Here is a 23,651-nt window from a genome sequence, read left to right as displayed (position 1 = left end):
TCTCGCTGTTGATGTCCTGACGACAATCTTTGAAGACAACGCAATATGCATCGAACAGCTCAAGAAGGGTTACATCAAATGAGACAACATCAAGCACATTGAGCCGAAGTTTTTCTTTTCACATCAACAACAAGAGTATCAGAAGATTGAAGTCACACAAATCTGTTCACAAGACAATATGGCGGACCTCTTCACCAAATCACTGCTGAAGACGACGTTTCAGAAGCTTGTTCATGGTATTGGTATACGTAAACTTTCTAAGTTGTAACATTGTTATTTCTCTTTGGAACTGTGTCAAACTCAGGGGAAGTATCCTGAAGATACTTGCTTGATCTTAATGTACTCTTTTCCCCTACGATTAGAAGCATTTTTCCCACTGGATTCTTGCTAACTAACTACGTTTTAACGAGGCACCAACCTTAGGCTGGTCATATCCTTGATGACGTCTGGTAGACGTTTCTTTTGACTTTGCATTTCTCACGCATTTTCCTTAAACTAATGGATTTTGTCTCTGCTCGGGTTTTTGTCATAGCCTTAGGATTTTTAAGTGAGACTCATTTACTTATGCAAGTTTCTACCTTATTGAGAATAAGCGTTGTTCCTTAGAATCAGTGTCGACGAGTCAACTTCCTTAACTTCTGCATGATGCTAAATCTACCTTGAGTATTTACACACTCAAGGGGGAGTGTTGTAAACTTTCCTAGTTTAAGTGTGATAGTGTAAATCCTAAATTAGATTGGATTCTAGTTATCCTTTCCTATTACATATTGTATTCCTTGGGGATGAAAGATTATCTTATTTCCTTTTACTACTATAAATGAAGGCTCTATGTGGGAGGGATAACACACACATTCCCCTACAATTCTACAAACACATCTCTCTCACTCTCTCTTCTCCTTGCCGCCGATCCCCTCACCATTGTCAGATAAAATAGGCTACAACACTTCTATGCAGGGTTGGATGGAAATAGGGACCAAGGTGGTCCCAAGACCACTTAAGTCTGAAAATATACATGTGAAGGTCTTCTTAGGACCCTCCTAATGTTTGGTACGCGTCCCTTTTGTGCATACTAAAAGTTTGATGTAATACATGCAAAAAAACCGTGTTGACCGGAAAAGTCAACTTTGAGTGAAAAACTGAACCGAACCGAACCGTTCAAACCGGTTCCGATTTCGGTTTCGAATGACCAAGAACCGGCCGAACCGAACCGAACCGTTTTATTAATAATAAATAAATAAATTATATATACACACACATGTCATGGTATAATAGGTTGAAAAATTGTGTACAGGAGCTGCTGCTTCTTGCTTGCTCTCTGAAGTCTGAAAACTTGCAATTTGCTTCATCATATTTTTGTTTGTTGACTGATTGACCAGTGCATATGTATTTTAGTTGTCTCTTTTTGTTGACTTGGTGCCACTAACAAAGACATTTGCATTAAAAAAGATGTGTTGTATGCAACTTTATGTAATTAGTTTTAGAAGATGTATTTGAATGCTTAATGATTTGGTGTTCAAATAATTTATTATTTGGAACCGTAAACCGGAAAGAACCGAATCGGAACCGGTGTAGACCGAACCGTAATGTTCTAGTAATAAATTTAAGTGGAACCGCACCGAATCGAACCGTTAATATATTTCGGTTTCGGTTCTAATTTAGGGGTGGAACCGCACCGAACCGCACCGTGCCCACCCCTACATGCAATGGATATCTCGACATGTTGCGTTGATAGTACTTGACACGTTCTCTATATAACTCATTAAATTTCTTCACCATATGCCGACATCTGTTGACATATGCATAACAAACTCACTAAGTGAATAAACTTTCATTTTTTATTTTATTTTTTTTACGCACTTCGTGCTCTGTTCTTATCTAAAAAAACTTTGTTTTTTGACAATAGGAACCCCCAGTTCAAATCGTAGGCCCGCCACTGCTTCCCTTTTTTTATTCAGAAAAAGCATGTTAACACAAGAAGAGCCTCGCGCCCAAATTTAAAACTGTCCGTATTTAGAGAGGATGATTGAAACCCAAATGGCAAGTGCTAGGAGCACACTACTACACTTGCTCCATGAATGCAAGAACATGAGAGAACTTAAACAAATCCATACCCAAATCATAAAGTCTCCACTTTTACCCAAAGATGACCAAAATTTTCTCATTACTCGTCTCCTTTTCTTCTCAGCCATTTCTGATTCGGGTTCTCACGGCTACGCCATCGATGTTTTTCGAGCCATAGAGAACCCGAATCTCTATGTGTATAACGTCATGATCAGAGCATATGCGTGTAGAAAGATCGGCTGCAGGGATGAAGCTCTTTCTTTTGGGTCCTTGTTGCTGTATAAGCAGATGCTCTGTGATGGGATTTCGCCGAATTGTCTCTCTTTTCCGTTCCTTGTGAAAGAATGCACGAGCAGGGTTGATGGCAGCGCAGGAAGGAGCATCCATGGTCAAGCCGTTAAGTATGGGTTGGACAGTGATGTTTTTGTTCAGAATTCTTTGATGAGTATGTATTCTGCATGCGGGTTTTTGAGTAGTGCACGTAAACTGTTTGATGAAACGCCGGGGAGGGATGTTGTCTCTTGGAACTCGATGATTAAGGGGTATTTGAAAAGTGGGAGTCTTGATGAGGCATTGAAGCTGTTTCGGAAGATGAAGAAGAGAAGCATTTTTACTTGGAATTCCGTGATCACAGGGTTTGTTCAAGGTGGACGACCAAAGGAGGCCTTGGAACTTTTTCATGAAATGCAGATCACCGGTGGTGATATAGTTAGACCGGATAAGATTACAGTTGCTAGTGTACTAGCAGCCTGTGCTCATCTTGGTGCAATTGATCATGGGATATGGGTTCACGGGTATCTGAGGAGAAGTGGTTTGGACAGTGATGTGGTTATCGGGACAGCACTGGTTGACATGTATGGTAAGTGTGGATGTGTGGACAAAGCATATGAGGTATTCCAGGAAATGCCAAAGAAGGATACCCTGGCATGGACAGCTATGATTTCAGTGATGGCTCTCCATGGGTTTGGTAATGAGGCTTTTGGTCTTTTTAAACAGATGGAAACGACTGGGGTGAAGCCGAACCATGTGACATTTGTTGCGCTATTTTCAGCTTGTGCTCATTCTGGTTTTGTAGAGAAAGGTCGCTGGTGTTTTGATGCAATGAAGCATGTTTACTTAATTGAACCACAGCTCTATCACTATGCTTGCATGGTTGATATACTCAGCCGTGCCGGGCTGATTGAAGAGGCAGAACAGTGTATAAGAAGTATGCCAATGAAACCAGACACATTTGTTTGGGGTGCATTACTTGGAGGCTGTCAAATACATGGAAAGGTGGAGTTAGGAGCAAGGGTGGCACAGTATTTAATTGATTTGGAGCCTCTGAACCATGCTTTTTATGTGAACTTGTGTGATATATATGCCAAAGCTTGTAGATTTAATGACGTAAAGAGAATCAAGTCATTAATGAAAGAAAGAGGTATAAAAAAGGAAGTCCCGGGCTGTAGCATGATTGAAATCAATGGGTTTGTTCTTGAATTCTCCGTGAGAGGATCACCAAACGTCGAAATGGAGGGATTATTGTGGATCTTGAATCAGTTGAATAACGATATATCTAGAGACAAAGACACATTCTTCAGGGAATCACTGTAATGAGAGATAAAAATTCAGTACATGGTGGTCTATTTGTTTACCAAAGAAATCTTTCTTACGCATGAGAACTATAATTTTGCTTATGGATTGAACTCAGTTGCTGGAAGAATTTTCCCGAGGTACGCTATTCAGGCCTTAATGACCACGTGATTCTTACTTTATTTGGCAGGTAGCCAAAATCTGAACTCGAAATTTGTCCTCAGTTGCTCATGAAATTATTTCATTGTATCTTGTTGCCAAGCAATAGTTATGGGGTGAGGGCATGTGCCACAGCAATTTGGCCAGCCAATGTGTGTTGTGCTCACCATGGAATACAAAGCTTGCAGCCAACTGTCGGATGCTATCATAGGATGCGAAGACTTGTCGGATGATACTTGGTCAGATGGATTTAGTGTCAAAAGGGGGGATGGCTCAACGAAATATCTATTGGGTGATGATGCAGAAGTGGTTCCGGCCAGATAGATGGCTCAACGAAGATGGCCATTTGCATCAAGAAAGCCCTTTCAAATTCACAGCCTTCCAAGTAAGAAGGAAAATATTGATTGCATTCATATCCATCGCACATCCTTTGAACACAGGAATGCAAAATACTAAGAGATTTTGTGATTCTACGCCGGAGAGTTCAAGAATCTGTATTCGAAAGAAATTCAGTTATAGGGAGATGAAGATATTTTCTGCTGTGCGTTTAGACAGCTTCATATTCAAGCTAAGTGATGAGGAGAAAGCGTCAACTGCAGGACGATGGTCACCCTGCACGTTGATGGGGGCCTTTATGTGCATTCTTCTAAAAGATTGTGGTATTTAGTTTACTACTTAACTCTACTGTATGCAGTGTGTTGCTCACTTGCTCCTCATCAGTGTCATCACTATACAATTTATGTACACTTTACTTATGGTATCGTCAATGGCATAAGCAAATGTTTCCTTCTTTACTTCTATACTCGCCTTTTAAGAACATGCCTCATTCAAGTCGTAGAGAAAAACTTGGATAGGACACCCCGACCAAATCATCACAAAAAGTTAAACACAACTTTTTTATCTCATGCGGTGAAACCTATCCTTGTAAACGAGCCCAACCGAAGTTTCTGACTATATTTCTAAGAAAGTAATCATTACCGAACTCGCATTCGGTATTGTAGGTTGCAGGTAATGCGTCTCCATCAATAATGTCGTCCAAAATGGAAAATACGGGCTCCTTTTTTGAAAGTATTCGGTCCTGCTTAACTACTAATAATTGAACCTTTGACAAAAAAAAGCTCAACTACTAACCACAACTTGAGACTTGCGCACAAGCTTTTCTTTATTGTTTTCGAGAAATGTTATTGACATTTCAAAAATCATTATACACTCTTCACAAGTGTATTTTGCTTTTTTAATATAAAAAATTTGGAGTGTAGAATGATATTTTTGCCTGTGTCAAACTGTGATTTCTTCGTATGTGTCATTAAGGAATCAAAACGAACTTAGGAAGTCGATTACTGTTGGAAAACGTGCCTTAATTTTGTCTTGGTCTACAGAAAACGCAGAGCATGGTCCATTGGGAGTAGGATTCTCTCCTTTCTTTTTTTCCCTTCCCTTCTATTTGAACGGTCACGGTTGAGCCACGTCAACATCTTATATTAATTTTTCATAACAAGAGAAAGATAAAATAAGAGAATATGAAAAGAGGGAATGAAAGGGAATAGAAACAGCAGAGAAGAAAATCCTAGTCCGGTCAGCTGGCTATAAAAAAACAGAGCCCTTTCAGACAACAGATGCAGAAAAGGCATAAAAAAACGAAAGGAAATTCTCAGAGCCTACAATTTTATTTTTTATTGTTTTGGCCCTATTTTTATTGCGATGGCTGCCCAATTGGGTGCCAAAAGGGATCAAAATGCAGGCCAATGGAAGAAATTAAGGGCAGCCCCCTTGAATCTCCAATTTTTATTCTTACAATTTTGCCATTTACAGCTCCCCCTCCAAGTCTGTGAAGCCTCTTGTGCCCTACTGTGGTTCCATTTGCCACTCTTTTACCGTCCACGTAAATATCGTGCCGTTTGATCCTCTGACCAAGCCCGATCGCCTCCTGGATCCGAATCACATTGAATCTCAGCCCTTCATCTGATCCTGTGCTTCTAAATTCAATCCAATGGTTCTCCTTTCCATCATCCCTTGGAGCCCAATATGTCCACAAATGGTCATTGTCTAGCATATTTTCAGGTCCAAAACCTCCTCCTTTGCCTCCTCTTTGGCTACTAACTTTAATAGAACATTTCTCGGCTAAATTGGTAGAAAATATTGTGTCGATTGCACTTCTGAATTCTCTTAGTCTTTTAACATCTTCGTTGGCTATGAGACCAGTCGGATTAGGAGGCACATTGAGTAGCAGCACACAATTTCTCCCCACCGAGTTGTAGTAAATTTCAAGTAGCTTGCTTAGCCTCTTGGGTGACTCTGATTTATGCCAAAACCATCCATCTCGGATCGAAACGTCGCACTCTGCCGGCAACCAATCCGTCCCTTTTGGATCGCCCTTGTTGAGATAACTGCATTCAATTACAAGACATCAGTGAGGTGGTAGATTAAGATTTAAGAGAACATCAATTAATCAACCGGTGTCCCTGTATACACGTTAAGCCAAATGCGCTACAGTTATGAGGTATATCGAAATGAATCGAATCCTGAATCTACCCTAATTCTAACTTGTAACTCTACCATCCATCACTAAACTAGCTAAAACTTAAATTAATCTTTAATGCTAAGAGTTTGGCAATCTAAAAAACACTCCATCTTAAACAAAAATTAAATGACAGAGGTGGATTAAGCTAGTAAGTTAGGCAGTGCTCGCCAGCCTAAACTCTTCCACCTTAAACAAAACCAAAAGACAGGTGCGGGTTAGGACAGTTGACTAAGACAGCGTATCAGTCGTCTTGGATTCGAGTACATCTACTTTTTCGTAAACTAGAGTTGTTCAGAATATTGCATGGTCTGGAAAAAATACAAATATAAAACAAGATAAACCAAAATGATGGGATCTTATTACAAAGAGAAGAAAAGTGAATTTCCGTGAACTAGAAATTAAAAAAAAATGGTACTCACTCTTCAATGCTTGCATTGCCAATTGATAGTGAGGTCCGATTAATGGTGGACCAACACGTACTCCCGGCAAACCCTTGCTCATTTCCAACCCATCTAACATCCGGACCAGCATCCGAAAATATGTTAATGGAGCTCTGCAACTCCTTCACCATGGAGAACCAATCTGTGAAATAATAGGACATGTTTGGTGCATTCTTCCCCTTATTCCCATCAAACCAAATCTCTTTCACACCCCCATACCTATCAACAACAAAAACAAAAATCAATAGAAGTTTAGTATTCTTAACTATTAAAGTTAATATTCTGTAAAAGATGTGAGTTACATCAGTTGATCAATGCAGCTGGGGCCTTACCTGCTTAGGAGCTCTTGCAGTTGAGCTAAGTAGTACTGGTTGTAGGCAATCTCATGCCCGTATCTCCGATCATGTCTATCCCACGGTGAGAGATAGAGCCCTACATCAATCCCACGGGGATTTGCTGCATCAACCAGCTCATGTACAACATCCCCGTGACCATTTCGCCAAGGACTATTTGCCACGGAGTGATCCGTGTACTTCGAAGGCCATAAGCAAAACCCATCGTGGTGTTTGGCAGTCAGTATCATCAGTGATATGCCGGAGTCCGACGCTGTTCTGGCCCATTGGTTGGCGTCAAGACCGACTGGGTTGAATATTCCGGGCTTTCGTGCCCCGTTCCCCATTCGGAGTTGGTGAATGTGTTCACTCCGAAGTGGAGGAACATGATGATCTCCCTTTGCTGCCATTTGAGCTGGGCGTATGTGGGAAGGGGCAGGATTGGCAGTGGAGGTGTTGGGACTTGCTCAAGCTTGGAGAAGGTGATAGTGCACAGTTGAAGGCATGTGATTATCCACAAAGAGCACCATATTTTAGCCATAATTATAATGGCCTTGGCCTGTTGAGTTCTTTTCTTTGTTGTCTATTTAGCACCGTTTAAATAGGACTGGAAATTTTGTAACCACAATAAATCCCAGATGTTGAAATTGGCCTCATAGGGCTTATCTCACTTCTTTTTCTTTTATTTATATCTTTTTGGGTTTATGTTACTTAATTTGCACAATTTTGGTTTTGTTTCTTGTTGAAACTCTTGCATGTACATTATAATTGCTAGAGTATTTACTATTTAAGGTTTCTTTTTCTATTCGAGCAGTTTTCTAATTCAATTTAAACTATGAAGAGAGAGATTCGAACTTGAGCGCATGTGAATACATTGTTTTGGTCTAGCCAACTTAGCTCAGCTCAAACTTGCTGTTATTTTCAAAGTTAAAAAGTGAAAACAATCTAAACAAACCCAACCAAATGAAAACAACTAAACAAGCATACATCAATAAAAAACATCAAGGGAAAATATCCGAGAAAATCATTTATAAACAGATGAACACATTTAAAAAGGATGTAGATGAGGACCAAGCATGGAGAGATTGATGGAGAAATGCGAAAGCAACAACAACAACTAATAATTCTTCACGAAAAGTGAATTATTTAGAAGTGGGAATAGAGGGACCAAACACATGTAATGTAAGAGAATATTCTCCCAATAAATAAAGCCAAACATGCATGACACCAAGCAACCTTTTTCTGCATGAATTTTTGTTTTCTTCACTTTATCTTTGCAATTGTTGTTGCATGTGATGCAGTCGTTCACGGATTTCTTGCCTTTCGGTCCGAGTGCATAGGCGAAGGATCGTTGTATGGATAAATTTCTCCATCACCAATTTATCATAACAAGCGTTTATTAGATAAGTAGTTCATATTTTGAAATTTCGACAAGTAGTTATCAAAAAAGTGTCGCGACGGAAACAATATTGCAAAACAGAACATCTCCATTACATGGGTTTTTGACTTTGGAGGGGTGAGGAAATCTCTCACAGTGACTGTCTTTCTAGAAGAAAAATATGGACGCTTTAGTGGAGAATATTGATGTACGCAATGCATACCATGAAACATGCTTAAATATTTAAAATACTATGAAGGCCACATAATGGGGTTATGTTGTGGATCGTCAAGGACAATCTGTCACTATAATTAGGTGAGATTTTGTAAGGTTTCATATGCTTCGGCTACACATAAAATAAAGACACAACCACAACCATGTTCCTCCAACTAATTCAAAACAAAAATAAAACTACAAAAGCAATGAAAAAGAGATTTTTGGATAGGGATTTTTGTACCAGATCACTCACTCATTCAAGATACACATATAGAGAGATTCCCGCATTCAGATTTTGTAACAACCCATGTTAGAGGATCGGAATGCAGGATATCTCCATATGCGCGTTTTGGGCTCACAAATAACGTGATAGGAAAGTTTCTACCAAAAAAATTTCCCATGCAATGTCATGTGTGAAATTGACCTCTAGCAGGCCAGACCATAAACCTTGGGCTAATATGAATCATCTTAAGGGCCTAACTTTCTTACCCACTAATTGTATTTACCAAGGGAGAGAGCAACTAAGCCCATCATGCAACAATAAGAATTTCTTCTCCGTTTTTTTTCCAATTTTATCCTTATAAGAAATTAAAAAACAGAAGTAAAATCAGAGGAGAAGGGTTACAAAATAAAAAATTGTTAGGTATCAAGACTCTCAACATCAAACTTTTGGGCTAAAAGAATTGTCATACTTTAAAAAGGATATTTATCACAGATAATCTCTAAAAATTGACACATTTTAATTAAGATAATTTTTAAAAATTTAAAATTAATCATTGTAGTTCTTGAATATGAATGTCGCTAATCAATGTCGTCATTCTGTTACAATTTTGTCAAAACTTCTATTAGTGGTTTATGTGGAACATATGTGAGACCTGGGAGTCTAATTAAATAGTGCTACATGGATAAATTTTCAAAACTATATAAAAATGAGAATTATTATTGGTACTCCAAAAATCTCATTTTGCACTTCAAACTTTCTATAATTAAGAAGAAAAATGCACTTGTGAGAAGTGTAAAATAAGATTTTTGGAGTGCTAATAACAGTTCCCATAAAAAGTAAAAGAAATGCAAAGAAGACTTTTTTAGAACTGGGACTCTCGATGAATTCTCTTCCATCTCATGTTTTTAGGACAATATTTTATAATGTTCGCACATGCATTGATGCTAAAGTTAAACCTATGAAATAGTAGAGGTTCATAGAGAGTTCTACTTTTGAGAGAGTCTCCTAAATATTTCTAAAAAAATAATTTAAAATCATTAAAGTTAAATTAAAAAATAATAAAAACGTTACTGTAATGTGAGAGATGAAAATTCAGTACGAGGATATGGAGGTCTATCTCTTTACGAAAGAAATATTTCGTACGGATGAGAACTATAAGTTTGCTTATGGAATGAACTAAGTTGGAGGAATTTTCTTGAGGTACACTCTAAAATTTAGAGAAGGATTTTCTTATCTCTTATTCTTCATCTCTTTCTCACACTCTTTCTTATATCTTATTGTCTTCTATGTAAAAATCAATATAAAATTTTAATGTAGCTTAATTGTAACCGTTTAAGTAGAATAAAAAATAAGAAGAGAGATTAGGAAGATAAAATCCTCCTCCCTAAAATTCAGGCATTCATCACAATAGATTCCTACTTTATTTGGCAGGTAGCCAGCGTCGGTACTCCAAATTTGTCCTCATTTGCTCACGAAATTATTTCACTTTATCTTGTTGCAAGCTATATTTATGGGATGAGGTCATTTGTGTTAACTACGTTGAAATGCTTGGAAATTGAAGAGAAAATCAAGAAGAAACGATAAATATAAGGATGAACATAGAGATCTTAGAAAGAGAAAGGTTAAAGAGAGAAATATGATTTATATTGACTTACTGAATGAATATTACACACTCTATTTTTATAAGAAAAATCCTAACTACTTTAACCAAATACTAATAAACTTACTAACTGTATTGCTAATTTCTAACTGTATTACTGATATGTATCCTTAATAATTTGTCACAGCAATTTGGCCAGCCAATATGAATTCCTTCCAGTGTTGTGCTCACCATGGAATACAAAGCTTGCAGCCAACTGTAGGATGCTATCATAGGATGCAAAGACTTGTTTTCCTAATGATACTTGGCCAGATGAAATTAACGTCAAAGGGGGGAATGGCTCGGCGAAATTATCTACCGGGTGATGGCGCAGAAGTGTTTCGGCCAGATGGATGGCTTGACGAAAATGGCCATTTGCATCAAGAAAGTCCTTTCAAATTCACAGCCTTCCGGGCAAGAAAAAATATTGATTGCATTCACATCCATTGCAAATTTTATTGCCACAGAAATGCGAAATTCTGAAGAGATTTTGTGATTCGACGCAGGCTAGTTCAAATTCACTTAAGGGAGATGATATTTTCTGCCGTGCGTTTAGATAGCTTCATATTCAAGCTAACTGGTGAGGAGAAAGCGTCAATTGCAGGACGATGGTCACCCTCCATGTTGATGGGGATTGGGGTATGTTAGCTTATACAATTTGTGTACATTTTACTTACGGTACCATCAATGGCATAACCAAATGTTTTCCTTCTTTTCTTCTTTACATGCCTTCCAAGAATGTGCCCCATTCAAGTCTTGTCTTTAGGAGAAAAACTTAAGTAGAGACACCTGCGACCAAATCATCCTGTATTTTGGTTAGGGTCACAAAAACACGGAACTCTCTTGTATTTTTCCCTAGTAAACAACTCCTACCAAAGTTTTCTTGATTATATGTCTAATAAAGTAATCATTACTGAACTCACATTTGGTATTGGAACTTGAAGGTAGTGTGTATCCATCAATAATGTCGTCCAAAATGGAAAATACTGGCTCCTTTTTTGAAAATATTCAGTCCTACTTACTAATCAGAGCTGCGCAGAAGCTTTTCTTTGCATGTTTTTAACGAAATATTTTTGCATGTATCAAATTGTGATTTCTTCCTATGTAGCGTTGAGGAATCAAAATGAACTTTAAGAAGCGATCACGGTTGCAAATTAAAACATGCCTTAATTTTGTCTTGGTCTACAGAAAACGTAGAGCATGGGCAGTTGGCTATAAAAAAACAGAGCCCTTTTTATTGCCTTTATCTGGTACAACAGAGAATAAGGTATTCCAATAAATGCAGAAAGAGCAAAAAATATGCCAAAAAAATATTAAGAGAAATTCTCAGAGCCCACAATTTTACTTTTTTATTACCCTATTTTTTGATCAGATGGATGCCCAATTGGGTGCCAAAAGGGATCAAAATACAGGCCAATGGATGAAATTAAAGGCAGCCCCCTTGAATCTCCAATTTTTATTCTTACAATTTTGCCATGTACAACTCCCCCTTCAAGTCTGTGAAGCCTCTTGTACCCTACTGTGGTTCCATTTGCCACCCTCTTACCGTCCACGTAAATTACGTGCCGTTTGATCCTCTGACCAAGCCCGATCACCTCCTGGATCCGAATCACATTGAATCTCAGCCCTTCATCTAATCCTGTACTTCTAAATTCAATCCAATGGTTCTCCTTTTCATCATCCGTGGGAGCCCAATATGTCCACAAATGGTCATTGTCTAGCATATTTTCAGGTCCAAAACCTCCTCCCTTGCCTCCTCTTTGGCTGCTAACTTCAATAGAACATTTCTCTGCTAAATTGGTTGAAAATATTGTGTCGATTGCACTTCTGAATTCTCTCAGTCTTCGAACATCTTCGTCGGCTATAAGTCCAGTCGAATTAGGAGGCACATTGAGTAGCAGTACACTATTTCTCCCCACCGAGTTGTAGTAAATTTCAAGTAGCTTGCTTAGCCTCTTCGGTGACTCTGACTTATGCCAAAACCATCCATTTCGGATCGAAACGTCGCACTCTGCCGGCAACCAATCCGTCCCTTTTGGATCGCCCTTGTTGAGATAACTGCATTCAATTACAAGACATCAATTAGATGGTAATATCACTTTCCTACATTAACATCAAGTCATCAACCAATGTTCTTGTTTACACGTTAAGTTAAATCAAGTTACAATTATGCAGTGGCGGAGCTAGAATTTTAGTCTAGGAGGGGCCTAAATGTTTCAATTTGAAACGCTCTCTTGATCTTACAAAAATTATTGTGTCGTGTGATGAGCAACCGACCAATGTCATTTGGGTCTGATATGGTGTCATTCTCCTCATCCTCTTTTTTAAACCGAAACTTCAAGCTTCTCTGACTTTCTTCCTCTCTCCCTCCACTGATCCAAGACCAAAGTCATTTTCAAAGGCTCACAAGCAACGGATTGCTTGAACTTTATAGGAACCACCAACCTCAAATCAAACCCAATAAAAAAATTAAAGTAAAAGCGTCGAATTTGGAGCCTGAGCCTAGGGATGGTTCGGTATGAGATCCTAAACTGAAACTCTTGTCCTGATTCTCAAACCAATGTTTTCAGAATCTCAATTTCAAAACCAATCCCAAACCAAATTTTTGGGAATCCCGAATAAAATTCACACAAAATTGCTGGCAGACTGCTACAATTGTATCTGATATGCATCTGCAGAACTTAAAACACCCAAATTCCCAATCCAATTCAATCTACAGAAACTAATTGCATCTGCATAATTCAATCATCTCAAAAGAAACCAAAGCATGAAACTTGCAACATTCACACAACAAATCATCATAAAACATTGCAGCCAACCAAGATGCTAACTTCTTTGAGAATAAAAATATAGACCATCCAAACATCCAAGTAAATGAAATTAAGCCATAAACCACTTTCTCTGCAAATACATCCACTAAAATCTGTTCATCACAATTCGAGCCCCCAATTCGAAACCCTAACCTTATTCAAAACCCACATAGAGAATCGGAGGTGGGGATGAAGCAGTGAGGTGTGGATGAAGCCGCGAGGTTTGGTGGTGGCCGGAGCAGAGAAAGTTTGTCAAAGTGAGACACTGAGGATGGTGGTTGCTGAGCTTTGAATTCGAGGAGAGACAGAGAGATAGAGAGAATCTGAGACTGAGTGAAGGGACAAAGATGAGAAATGAGAGAGAGTGAGTAGGGATGTGTCGGCTCTGGTTTGGATTGAGTTGAAGGAAGGTGGCTTCTGCCTTTGTGGGTTGCAAATAGAGATAATTCGAGAGAGAGAGAGAGAGGGAGAGAGAGTGAGTGAATGTTGACTTTTGTAGATAGCAATATTGCACCCATGTGCTTTGAGTTATTTAATAATATAATAGGCCACATACATATTCAATGTGTGTGTGTGTGTGTAGGGTTTAAACTTTAAAGTTCGGTTCGGGATTATAATACCAAAATATTTTAAAGTGTGAGACCAATCCCATACCGAACAATTCGGGATCGGTTTGGTTTCGGTATAAAAAAATTTTGGGATTTTTTGTTTGGGTTTTTTTCCGTTCTGTTTCGATATGGTTTGAGATTTTCAGTATTATTTTCCACTTCTACCTGAGCCTATGAAAAATCTTGAAAATCATAAGCATAACAATAAATTTTTTTGCGTGAAAAAAATTGTCAAGATGAGTGGGACCATATCGGTATGTTCATGCTTCGCCTAAAAACGTATGAGTCATATATAGAAAGAAATCCAAGCCCTCAATCTATCCTAATGATGGAATCTATTACAGAGAGAAGAAAAGTGAATTTCTTGAATAGAAGCAAAAAATGGTACCCACTTTTCAATGCTTGCATTGCCAATTGATAGTGAGGTTCGATTAATGGTGGACCAACACGTGCTCCCGGCAAACCCTTCCTCATTTCCAACCCATCTAGCATCCGGACCCGCATCCGAAAATATGTTAATGGAGCTCTGCAACTCCTTCACCATGGAGAACCAATCTGTGAAATAATAGGACATGTTTGGTGCACTCTTCCCCTTATACCCATCAAACCAAATTTCTTTCACACCCCCATATCTATCAACAACAAAAACAAATCAATAAACGTTTACTACTCATTAAAGTTAATATTTTGTATCAGACGTGAGTTAGATCAATTGATAAATGCATCGGATCGGGGGCCTTACCTATTGAGAAGCTCTTGCAGTTGAGCTAAGTAGTATTGGTTGTAGGCAATCTCATGCCCGTATCTCTGATCATGTCTATCCCACGGTGAGAGATAGAACCCTACATCAATCCCACGGCGATTGGCTGCATCAACCAGCTCATGCACAACATCCCCGTGACCATTTCTCCAAGGACTATATGCCACGGAGTGATCCGTGTACTTAGAAGGCCACAAGCAAAACCCATCGTGGTGTTTGGCAGTCAGTATCATCAGTGATATGCCGGCGTCCGACGCTGTTTTGGCCCATTGGTTGGCGTCGAGACCGACTGGGTTGAATATTCCGGGGCTTTCGTGCCCCGTTCCCCGCTCGAAGCCAGTGAACGTGTTCACTCCGAAGTGGAGGAACATGATGATCTCCCTTTGCTGCCATTTGAGCTGGAGGTATGTGGGAAGGGGTAGGATTGGCAGTGGAGGTGTTGGGACTTGCTCAAACTTGGAGAAGGTGAAAGTGCACAGCTGAAAAAATGTGATTACGCACAAAGAGCACCATAATTTAGCCATAATTACAATGGCTTTGGCCCTTTGAGTTCATTTCTTTGTTGTCAATTTAGCACCAATTAAATAGGACTGGAATTATAGTCATGCTTAATTTTATAATCACAATAAAACCCAAAAGTTGAAATTGGCCTATAGGATTCATCTTAACTCTTTCTTTCTTTTTTATCTTCTTTGGTTTATGTTACTTCGTTTGCACCGTGTTAGTTTTGTTTCTTGTTCAAATTCTTGCATATACAGCAAAAATGCTATTTTACCATATATTTCTACTATTTTTCTAATATAAATGAAACCAACATGTGTTGTGGGATCTACCTTTATTAAAGAGGTGATACAAATAGATGATAAGTGTAACACTACTATATGTATAGGGGCTAAGACCCACTCTGTAAGTCCTCAAACAGGATTGTGGTATGCCTAATCATGGGATTAGGGACGGAGCTAGAGATTTTTTTTAATCGGGGCATTAAACCAAAAATTTATTAAGCGAAATGAAATTAATGATATCCACACACCTCTTTTTTATCCTTCTACCACACCTTTGTTTATTTTTATCGATTGGTTTTCTTTTAGATATGGAACTCAATAGCTAGAAATGCACAAGAATTTGTAAGGAGAGAAGGGAATGTGTGGAAATTGATATTACATGTACTCTTTTTTCTTTTAAGATCAATGTGAGTGGGGGCATTTGCCCCCAACGAATATAAGGTGCCTCCGTCCATGCCTGGGATGAGGTAGCCTCCCCTTTTTCTAAAGTTTTGGTTACCGAAAAAGAAATTCTTGCATATACATTATAATTGCTAGAGTATTTACTATTTTATGAGTTCCTTTTCTATTCGAGCTGTTTTATAATTTAATTTAAATTATGAAGAGGGGGATTCAAACTCGAGTGCATGAAGAATACATTGTTTTAATCTATAGTCAACTTAGCTCAACCCAAACTTGCTATTATTTTCGAAGTTGAAAAAAGAAAACAATCTAAAGAAACCCAACCAAGCAACTTAGTACTACGGTCTAGTGATATTCCTCTTTACTTATAAGTGAGAGGTTTTAGGTTCGATTCTTATAAATGAGAGGTTTTAGGTTTGATTATCGTCAAAGACGAATTTGAACTTTGAACCACATTATTGTTAGCCCATTATGAGGCTAAGCCTACCTCTTCCCCTTAGTGTAAATACTAATGTTTGTTCAAAAAAAAAAAAAAAAAACCAACCAAATGAAAACAACTAAACAAGCATACATCAATGAAAAAATCAAGGGAAAGTATCCAAGAAATTAAATCATTTCTAAACAGATGAACACATCTAAAAAGGATGTAGCGAGGACCAAGCATGGAGAGATCGAAATTATCTTGATGGAGCAATGCCAAAGCAACAACAAGTACTGCTAATTGTTAAAGGAAGATGAATTTTTATAGGTGGGAATGGGGGACCAAACACATATATAAAACCTAAAAGAATATTCTCCCAAATAAAGAAAGCCAAACATGCATGACACCAACCAACCTTTTTCTGCATCAAGTTTTGTTTTCTTCACTTTATCTTTGCAATTGTTGTTATGTGATGCAATCGTTCACGGATTCCACATGGATATTATTTTTTTGGAGTACATCGATATTTACACTAAGAGGAGGGTGAGTTCGGTTAAACCACAGAATGAGCAACCTAATTTAGTATCGAATTCGTCGTTCAAGAGATTCGAACATAAGACCTCTCACTTCCAAGTGAAGAGGAATACCAACAGATTGTAGTATTGAGTGACACATGGATACATTTTAAACTATATAAATAGTAAAAGAAATGCCAAGAATACTCTCTCAAAAGTGAGACTTTTCATAAATTTTTTGTCATATGTTTGTGGCACAATGTTTTATACTATTGGCATAAGAATTAACGTTAAATTGTAAGGTAGCAAAGAGTTTATAAAGATCCTACTTTTGAAATACTCTCCTTAACATTTCTTAAAAAAATAATTTAAAATCGTTAAAACTAAATTTAAAAAAATAATACGAGATGCGCCTGCGTTTTCACAATAGCAAGAAGAATACTCAATGCCAAGAAGAGGAATGTGGAACCCATCGGCAAAAGGAGATCATCGTCAACGAAAGGCCATCTCCACGATCGGCCCTAAAAGCATTTTTAATAGGGCCTTTATCCTTTACGAGATTACTACATTTCAAGTTTTAGTGAAAATTTTATCTTTAATGAACCGGAAAATAAGGGTAGATTCACCATTAGAGTTAGCAATTTCCTTTCTTGAGTAGCGTAAAATTGGGTTATATCTAGCCCAAAAAACAGTAGGTCCCATAAAAAAGTAGCAACCCATGTGAGCAAAATTCTATCACTCTCTTTCCACTTGTAAATACACTTATACTCTCCTTTTATTTAATTTTTTTTAATTCTTTTTTCTTACATATTTTTATTGCAATTTGGCTGATTAATGATTGTTTTAAATTCCATGAGAATTAAAATTGCAGATTGATTTAACATTCATCGGCATTTGTGGGTGAAATTTTCAAATAATTTTTTTTTAAAAGTGTATGATATTAATTTACCAATTGGTACTTGGTAAATTGTTGTGTTGTACTTGAAAATAAAATTATTTCAGATAGCAAAGTAGGGATTTGTATTTTTCAACGAATGAGATTGAGATAAGATAATCTAATCAAACGAACGGTTCATAAGTGATGAAATCTAATTTTTCCACAATTTGAACTTTTTTAGGTTGAAAGGATTCATAAAACAAATTTAAGATACATGCTATATATGGTAAATGTAGAAAAAAAAATTGATTACAAGCTGACAAGTAGAGTAGTGGACTTCTTATACTTCCTCTGTTTTGAAAATGAGCCCATACCATGCATACCAGTTTAGGAATCTGCTTGGCCGGTCCTGGTTTTTTCTTTTTACCAGACAAACAAAAACCTACCCTTGCTTAACAACTTAAAGGAACGTATTTCTCGTGTAATATTTTTAGCTTGGCTTCTTCTCCAAGGCTTTCACCATCATTCCTCTACAATTCTCTTTCTCTCACTTTCTTTTTCAAATTCTAAATCTCTCTGTACAAGGACGGGACGAATTAAAATATAACATTAGGTTTAGAAGATTGCAATTCAAGGTAAGAATATAGAAACTATGACGTTTATCGTTTTTAATTTGGTAAATTATGAATTTAGATTTTATTGTTGTAGAAATATTTTGTTTGGTGTGTTATTTTTTTTTGTTCCCATCTAAATTTTCATAATTGATGATATGATAATATAATTAAAAATTAATTATAAAAAAAGTTAAATTATATGATCGTTATACATTGAAAGACTTATAAACTAAGGGCATCCTAACAATGCCACGCCTAGAACTCCTGAAATCTCAAAGCCGACCCTGACCATTGTTGTAATGACCGAGTCGAGGATGTCATCCAAGCTTGTCGAACCTTGGCAAATTTCTTGTTCAGATTGGCATGCTGTCTCAAATTGAGGGAGAGGCTGTACTGGGAGAATGTCGGTTGTTGTTTGGTGTCAGACACCAATGGGGAGGAGCTGATGGATGGGTCAGATGGACGTTGGTGTGGCTGGATTGGGGTGGTGTATCTGTGTGGCCAGAGTGAGGAGGGGAGGAGCTGACGTATAGACGGTGAAGGGATGAGATTGAAAACAGTGGTATCAGAGGTGGAATGTGGATGGGCTAGGGGTATTTGGGTGAGGTCAGAGTGGGGAAGATGGTGGCTTGCGGCGGGAAAGATGATGACTTTGTAGTTGGGTGCTTTCACGGAGGCCAAATCCTCACTCAAATACTTATTGAGGCTATAGAGAGGCTACTAGTATTTTGGTTGTAGAAGATTTGATCTCGTTTTCACGAAGTTTTTTTTTTTCTTCTTCTTCTTCTTATTTTTATGTTATTTATTTATTTATTTATTTGTTATCATTTTTTAAATTTTAAATTAATTGATTTTTTATTTTTTTTAATCCATGTAGAATCCTCATGTGTACATCAACAAACGAACAGAAGTTTTAACAAAAAAATAATATTGATTTTCACCATCTATCCAGAGATTATATTGATTAATTTTTAATTTCAGAAACAATATGAATTGGACGGATCAATTTTATAAAGGCTTTTTAACCAAAATGAACATTAAGATTAGCATAATAACTGACTTTGATCCGTAAAAAATCTTTGTTAAATAAAGAAGAACGACAAAAATACCCTCAAATCTCAAAGATCAAAATATAAAATTATGCGAAATTCAAAAACTATTTTGATTAAAATAACTTTTATGAACCATTTATAATAAAAAAAATTTGAAAATATTATCTAGAAGATTTTCAATTTCCAAGAGCAAAAAGGTGATGTGATAAGTCAAAGTCACTATATATCATACCACCACATTGGTATAAATGCATAAAGTGAAATGCACCACAAGTGGCAATCCCATTTCTACATCATGATTCATGATCAATGGTTTACACCCCAAAGCTTATCTTGATAATACAACAACAGATAGACATCGATCCTTCATGTGATCAACCTCATTTGACCGTTGAATTCTTCTACCTTTAACGAAAATATAGATGAACATGAATTCACAGATGATGTCCATTGAATGGAAGGGAGCAATTCTAGAAATTGAGACGCTTTTGGATCCGGAATTGACGGATATAAAGATCTAGACCATTCATTTTAAATTTTATAGTTTTCATTAACCCATTTTCCTAATCCACCTCACACAAATCAGAGGTGCAGATCTCTCTTTCTCTCTCTTTGACGGTCGAAACTTCAAGTCTTTAGACTCCGACTACATAAATCCAAAAAGAATCTCAACTCAAATTTTAAGGTATTTTATGTGTTTGTCTCTTATATCATATAATTTGTAAATAACCGTGATAAAGCAAAATTTCTCCCTCATTAATGTCAAATAGATGTCAAAGAAGCACCTAATCTATAATTTATAGAGTGACCTTATAAAACCATTTGAATGTCACCCTTTTTTAGAATCATGTCATTATGAAAGATCAAATAGACGTCCAAAAAGTAGTCAAAATGTCTCTCTCGTCAAACAATATCATCCACAAGATCAAATAGATGTTAAAGACGTAATATGCAATTACGTTGTGATATCTTAATTATAAGCTCATTTAAATTAAGGAAATTGTTATTAGCACTCTAAAAATTTAATTCTACACTCGTAACTTTCTATATTTAGAAAGAAAAATACATTTATTAGAAATATAGAATAAAATTTTTGAAATGTCAATAACACTTCTCTAAATTAATTGCATTTGTACTTTCAAATACTAAATCAAATCAACATATCCGGTACTTCGGAGTATTCAAAAAGTTTTGGTAATGGCCATTCTCTTACACAAAATCCTGCAATTTTCCTGACACATGGTAAAAGCGCAAATTTTGACAACAACACCACTATCATAAGTGTGGCCATTGAAACTGTGCTTCTGGTTTTTATTGCAATGCAATGAACCTCACCTGCCTCCTGCAACTCCATCTCACCATTCAAGAACCCTCATTTAGTTTTCTTGCACTCTCCATTAATATTTATACACTTCTGTGGCTAAAGACTTTATGTTCAAACCCTCAACCCCCCAACTCCAACCAAATCGCTTCTGATTTTCTTCCTCTGTACTTTTTTCTTCTCCCATGGAACTTCAAAGACTTTTGCTCCTCATAATTGTAACTTCAGTGGAAACCCTAATTGTCCTGCAAAAAAGAGAACCCATTTTCCACTTCCTCCATCTCTCATGCCTGATCATTTTCTTGACCCTCAAGTCTTGCTTCTTCTCAAACCCTACTCAAGTCTATTTGGTGGACTTTTCATGCTTAAAACCACCAAGCTCCTGCATTGTTCCCTTCTCCAAATTCCTCGGAAACGCCTCAAAGTTCGAATCTTTCGACAAGGAAAGCCTCGCTTTCATGGCGAAAGTGCTCGCTTCTTCAGGTCACGGCCAAGAAACCTACCTTCCTCCAGCCCTACACCACATTCCGCCATTGTCCCACCACCAAGAATCCATCGAAGAAGTCCACATGGTGCTCTTTCCCATCATGGATGATCTTTTGGCCAAAACAAACCTTTCTCCGCAAGAAATTGACATTTTGATAGTGAACTGCAGCGGCTTCTGTCCTTCTCCTTCTTTCGCCTCCATTGTCATCAACAAGTACTCGATGCGAAGCGACGTAAAGAGCTACAGTCTCTCTGGCATGGGGTGCAGCGCAAGCGCTTTAGCCATTGATTTGGCTAAAAATCTTCTGAAAGTTCACAAGAATTCTTATGCCGTTGTTCTTAGCACGGAGATTTTATCAACGGGCTGGTATGCAGGACACGAGCAGCCTAAGTTGATCCTCAATTGCGTCTTCCGAATGGGGAGCGCGGCAATCTTGCTTACGAACAAGAAACAAGAAAAAATGAATTCGAAATACGAACTGTTCCTGACACTAAGAACCCAGAAAGCGTTTGATGATAGGGCTTATCTTTCGACCATACGCGAAGAAGACTCTAATGGAAAACTTGGCGTCACCATAAAGCGAGATATTCTAGAGGCATGGTCTGAAATTTCGATAGCAATCTCGAAATTTCTTCAATTTATTTCTGAATACAACATTTTTTTCGATTTTACCTTAAATTTCCATATAGTTTCTCCAGACATTGGTATCAATAATCCTTGCGTGATCACATTGATAAGTTAAGAACAGTTCGTATTATCTATATAAATGTGATCAGCGATGTGATTAATAAACATGATACAAATAGCGACACTTGTAAGAATAGCTGCAAATACTTGTGTGTTTGAAAGCTCAAATAATTTCTGCTAACATCGTTATTTAATACCTTACCACAGGTGGCTGGAGAGTTACTTCGTTGGAATGTGATGGTTCTCGGCTCTTCAATCTTGCCATTCTTGGAAAAATTTCGATATGGGGTTTCAGTAATCCGGAAGCGGTACATTGACAAGTCTACAGAGATTTACGTGCCGAATTTCAAGACTGTGATCGAGCATTTTTGTTTGCCGACTTCTGGGAGGCAGTTGGTGAGCGAGCTGGCCAAAGGGTTGAAGCTTGGGGATAGGGAAATGGAGGCTGCTCTGATGACACTGCACAGATTTGGGAACCAGTCATCGTCTTCGCTGTGGTATGAATTGGCATACTTGGAGGCCAAACAAAGAGTGAAGAAAGGTGATAGGGTTTGGCAGCTTGGAATGGGGACTGGGCCAAAATGCACTAGTTTGGTTTGGAAATGCATAAGGCCCATGGATGAGGATGAGTCCAAGAAGGGCCCTTGGGCCGACAGCATCCATCGGTATCCGTTGGTTGCCGTGGATCGATGAGCTTGAATGGAATCCGTTGATCAACATGGTCAAATTGGCTAAGAACCGGCTTAACTCACATCTGCAAATTTTCATTTATCTATTTTCTCACAAATTTGCCGGCAACGAACCAAACTATCAAAATTTGAAAGATTTCTATTGTGGATTTTAAGTTGAAAAACTGTACCCGGCTCTTTTCTTATTGTCCTTTATGTGACATTAATTCTAGATGCATTGGATATCACTTGTTCCTACAAATTTAAGAGTACAAATCTTACAGACAACAAAGTAAAAATGTGAAAATTTGTTTTATACTCCCAACATATTTAAGGCCATGAAATTGAAAGTTTAATACTCACAAGTTTTTAAGTCTTGAAGGATGCCCTTGAAGTAAAGGGACGAACGTCAAGACTCAAAGGCTCCGTAATGAATGATTGTATACAATTGGCGATAAGACATATTTTCTCTAAGCGAGCCGGAAGCATCTTCACGTATATTACCACTCCTCTATTCTGTGTCTATATAACATTCATGTAAATTTATGACATTCCGATTCCAAGTTCCAACCCAATTTATGAACCTCATCTAAATCTGTCCTTATCAACTGTCCTCAAATTACACAAACCTATACGACGATAATTTTTTTTCCCCAAAAGGATAAGCCTTGAATGCTGGAAGAAGAAGAAAAATAGAGACGTTGGGAGCAGTAAATATATGGGGCAAATATTTATGGTTTTAGAAACGGGACCAAAAGGGTACACAAGTAAAACCATATATAGCGCCATTGTTACCTGTAACGGTGGTGAATCGACGATGATCATGGCATTCCTTTCATCTGTGATAGTGATCACTGGTGCCATCTGTAACCTGTTGTCGATGGAGCATTTTGTGTTATGTACAATATAGAGTTCCCTTCCATGGAGGTTATATCAAATAAGTTCGTTTAAGCGATATTTTGCAGGGCTATCTCCGCACTGTATTTCAACTATCTAAATCGTCATTTTTTCAATTACCACTCCACTTGTATATCAACCTCTAAAGCCTAAGCTATATATACACATCACCTTGTGCATTTGGTCTAATTAATTATCAACTTATG

General features: G+C 37.6%; 4 protein-coding genes across 8 annotated transcripts; 2 read left to right on the top strand and 2 right to left on the bottom strand.

Moving 5' to 3' along the window:
* The first annotated feature begins 1,869 nt into the window (after positions 1–1,869).
* LOC103935477 (pentatricopeptide repeat-containing protein At5g66520-like) lies at positions 1,870–4,590 on the top strand. The gene is made up of 2 exons (XM_009345245.3): positions 1,870–3,773; positions 3,902–4,590. The coding sequence occupies exon 1, from the start codon at positions 2,020–2,022 to the stop codon at positions 3,652–3,654; it is 1,635 nt and encodes a 544-aa protein (XP_009343520.3). The 5' UTR covers positions 1,870–2,019; the 3' UTR covers positions 3,655–3,773; positions 3,902–4,590.
* Positions 4,591–5,349: 759 nt separating this feature from the next.
* Positions 5,350–7,827, bottom strand: LOC103935456 (alpha-L-fucosidase 1). Its single transcript, XM_009345223.3, is given in 4 exon segments — positions 5,350–6,179; positions 6,733–6,972; positions 7,086–7,413; positions 7,416–7,827. Coding segments are annotated over 4 exon segments (1,473 nt in total). The 5' UTR covers positions 7,627–7,827; the 3' UTR covers positions 5,350–5,485.
* Positions 7,828–11,754: 3,927 nt separating this feature from the next.
* LOC103935455 (alpha-L-fucosidase 1-like) lies at positions 11,755–15,250 on the bottom strand. 5 transcript variants are annotated; one of them, XM_009345222.3, is made up of 3 exons: positions 14,702–15,250; positions 14,352–14,591; positions 11,755–12,599 (listed from the first exon to the last, which is right to left on the bottom strand). In XM_009345222.3, exons 1-3 carry the CDS (start codon positions 15,241–15,243, stop codon positions 11,894–11,896), a joined length of 1,488 nt encoding a protein of 495 aa, XP_009343497.2. In that variant the 5' UTR covers positions 15,244–15,250; the 3' UTR covers positions 11,755–11,893. The 5 variants fall into 5 exon arrangements, 1 of the variants encoding a protein (XP_009343497.2); XR_007260499.1 differs by lacking the exons at positions 14,352–14,591; positions 14,702–15,250 and adding an exon at positions 12,786–13,851 and having other exon boundaries at positions 12,459–12,599; XR_007260502.1 differs by lacking the exons at positions 14,352–14,591; positions 14,702–15,250 and adding an exon at positions 12,819–13,851 and having other exon boundaries at positions 12,460–12,599.
* Positions 15,251–20,891: 5,641 nt separating this feature from the next.
* Positions 20,892–22,791, top strand: LOC103940278 (3-ketoacyl-CoA synthase 5-like). Its single transcript, XM_009350369.3, has 2 exons — positions 20,892–21,788; positions 22,088–22,791. The coding sequence occupies exons 1-2, from the start codon at positions 20,892–20,894 to the stop codon at positions 22,571–22,573; spliced, it is 1,383 nt and encodes a 460-aa protein (XP_009348644.1). The 3' UTR covers positions 22,574–22,791.
* Positions 22,792–23,651: the final 860 nt, after the last annotated feature.

This window comes from the organism of the source record quoted next, unplaced genomic scaffold, assembly GCF_019419815.1.
Source record: "Pyrus x bretschneideri cultivar Hongxiangsu unplaced genomic scaffold, Pyrus_bretschneideri_v1 Contig32, whole genome shotgun sequence".
NCBI lineage: Eukaryota > Viridiplantae > Streptophyta > Magnoliopsida > Rosales > Rosaceae > Pyrus > Pyrus x bretschneideri.
The sequence above is the reverse complement of the archived record's forward strand: the minus strand, read 5'-3'. Positions and strand labels throughout refer to the sequence as shown.

Coding starts and splice junctions, on each gene's coding strand:
- LOC103935477 (XM_009345245.3), top strand. CDS start 2,020: ATGATTGAAACCCAAATGGCAAGTGCTAGGAGCACACTACTACACTTG.
- LOC103935455 (XM_009345222.3), bottom strand. CDS start 15,243: ATGGCTAAATTATGGTGCTCTTTGTGCGTAATCACATTTTTTCAGCTG. Junction 14,592..14,701: donor CTGCAAGAGCTTCTCAATAG/GTAAGGCCCCCG, acceptor TGTTGTTGATAG/ATATGGGGGTGTGAAAGAAA. Junction 12,600..14,351: donor GGCAATGCAAGCATTGAAAA/GTGGGTACCATT, acceptor AATTGAATGCAG/TTATCTCAACAAGGGCGATC.
- LOC103940278 (XM_009350369.3), top strand. CDS start 20,892: ATGGAACTTCAAAGACTTTTGCTCCTCATAATTGTAACTTCAGTGGAA. Junction 21,789..22,087: donor TAAAGCGAGATATTCTAGAG/GCATGGTCTGAA, acceptor ACCTTACCACAG/GTGGCTGGAGAGTTACTTCG.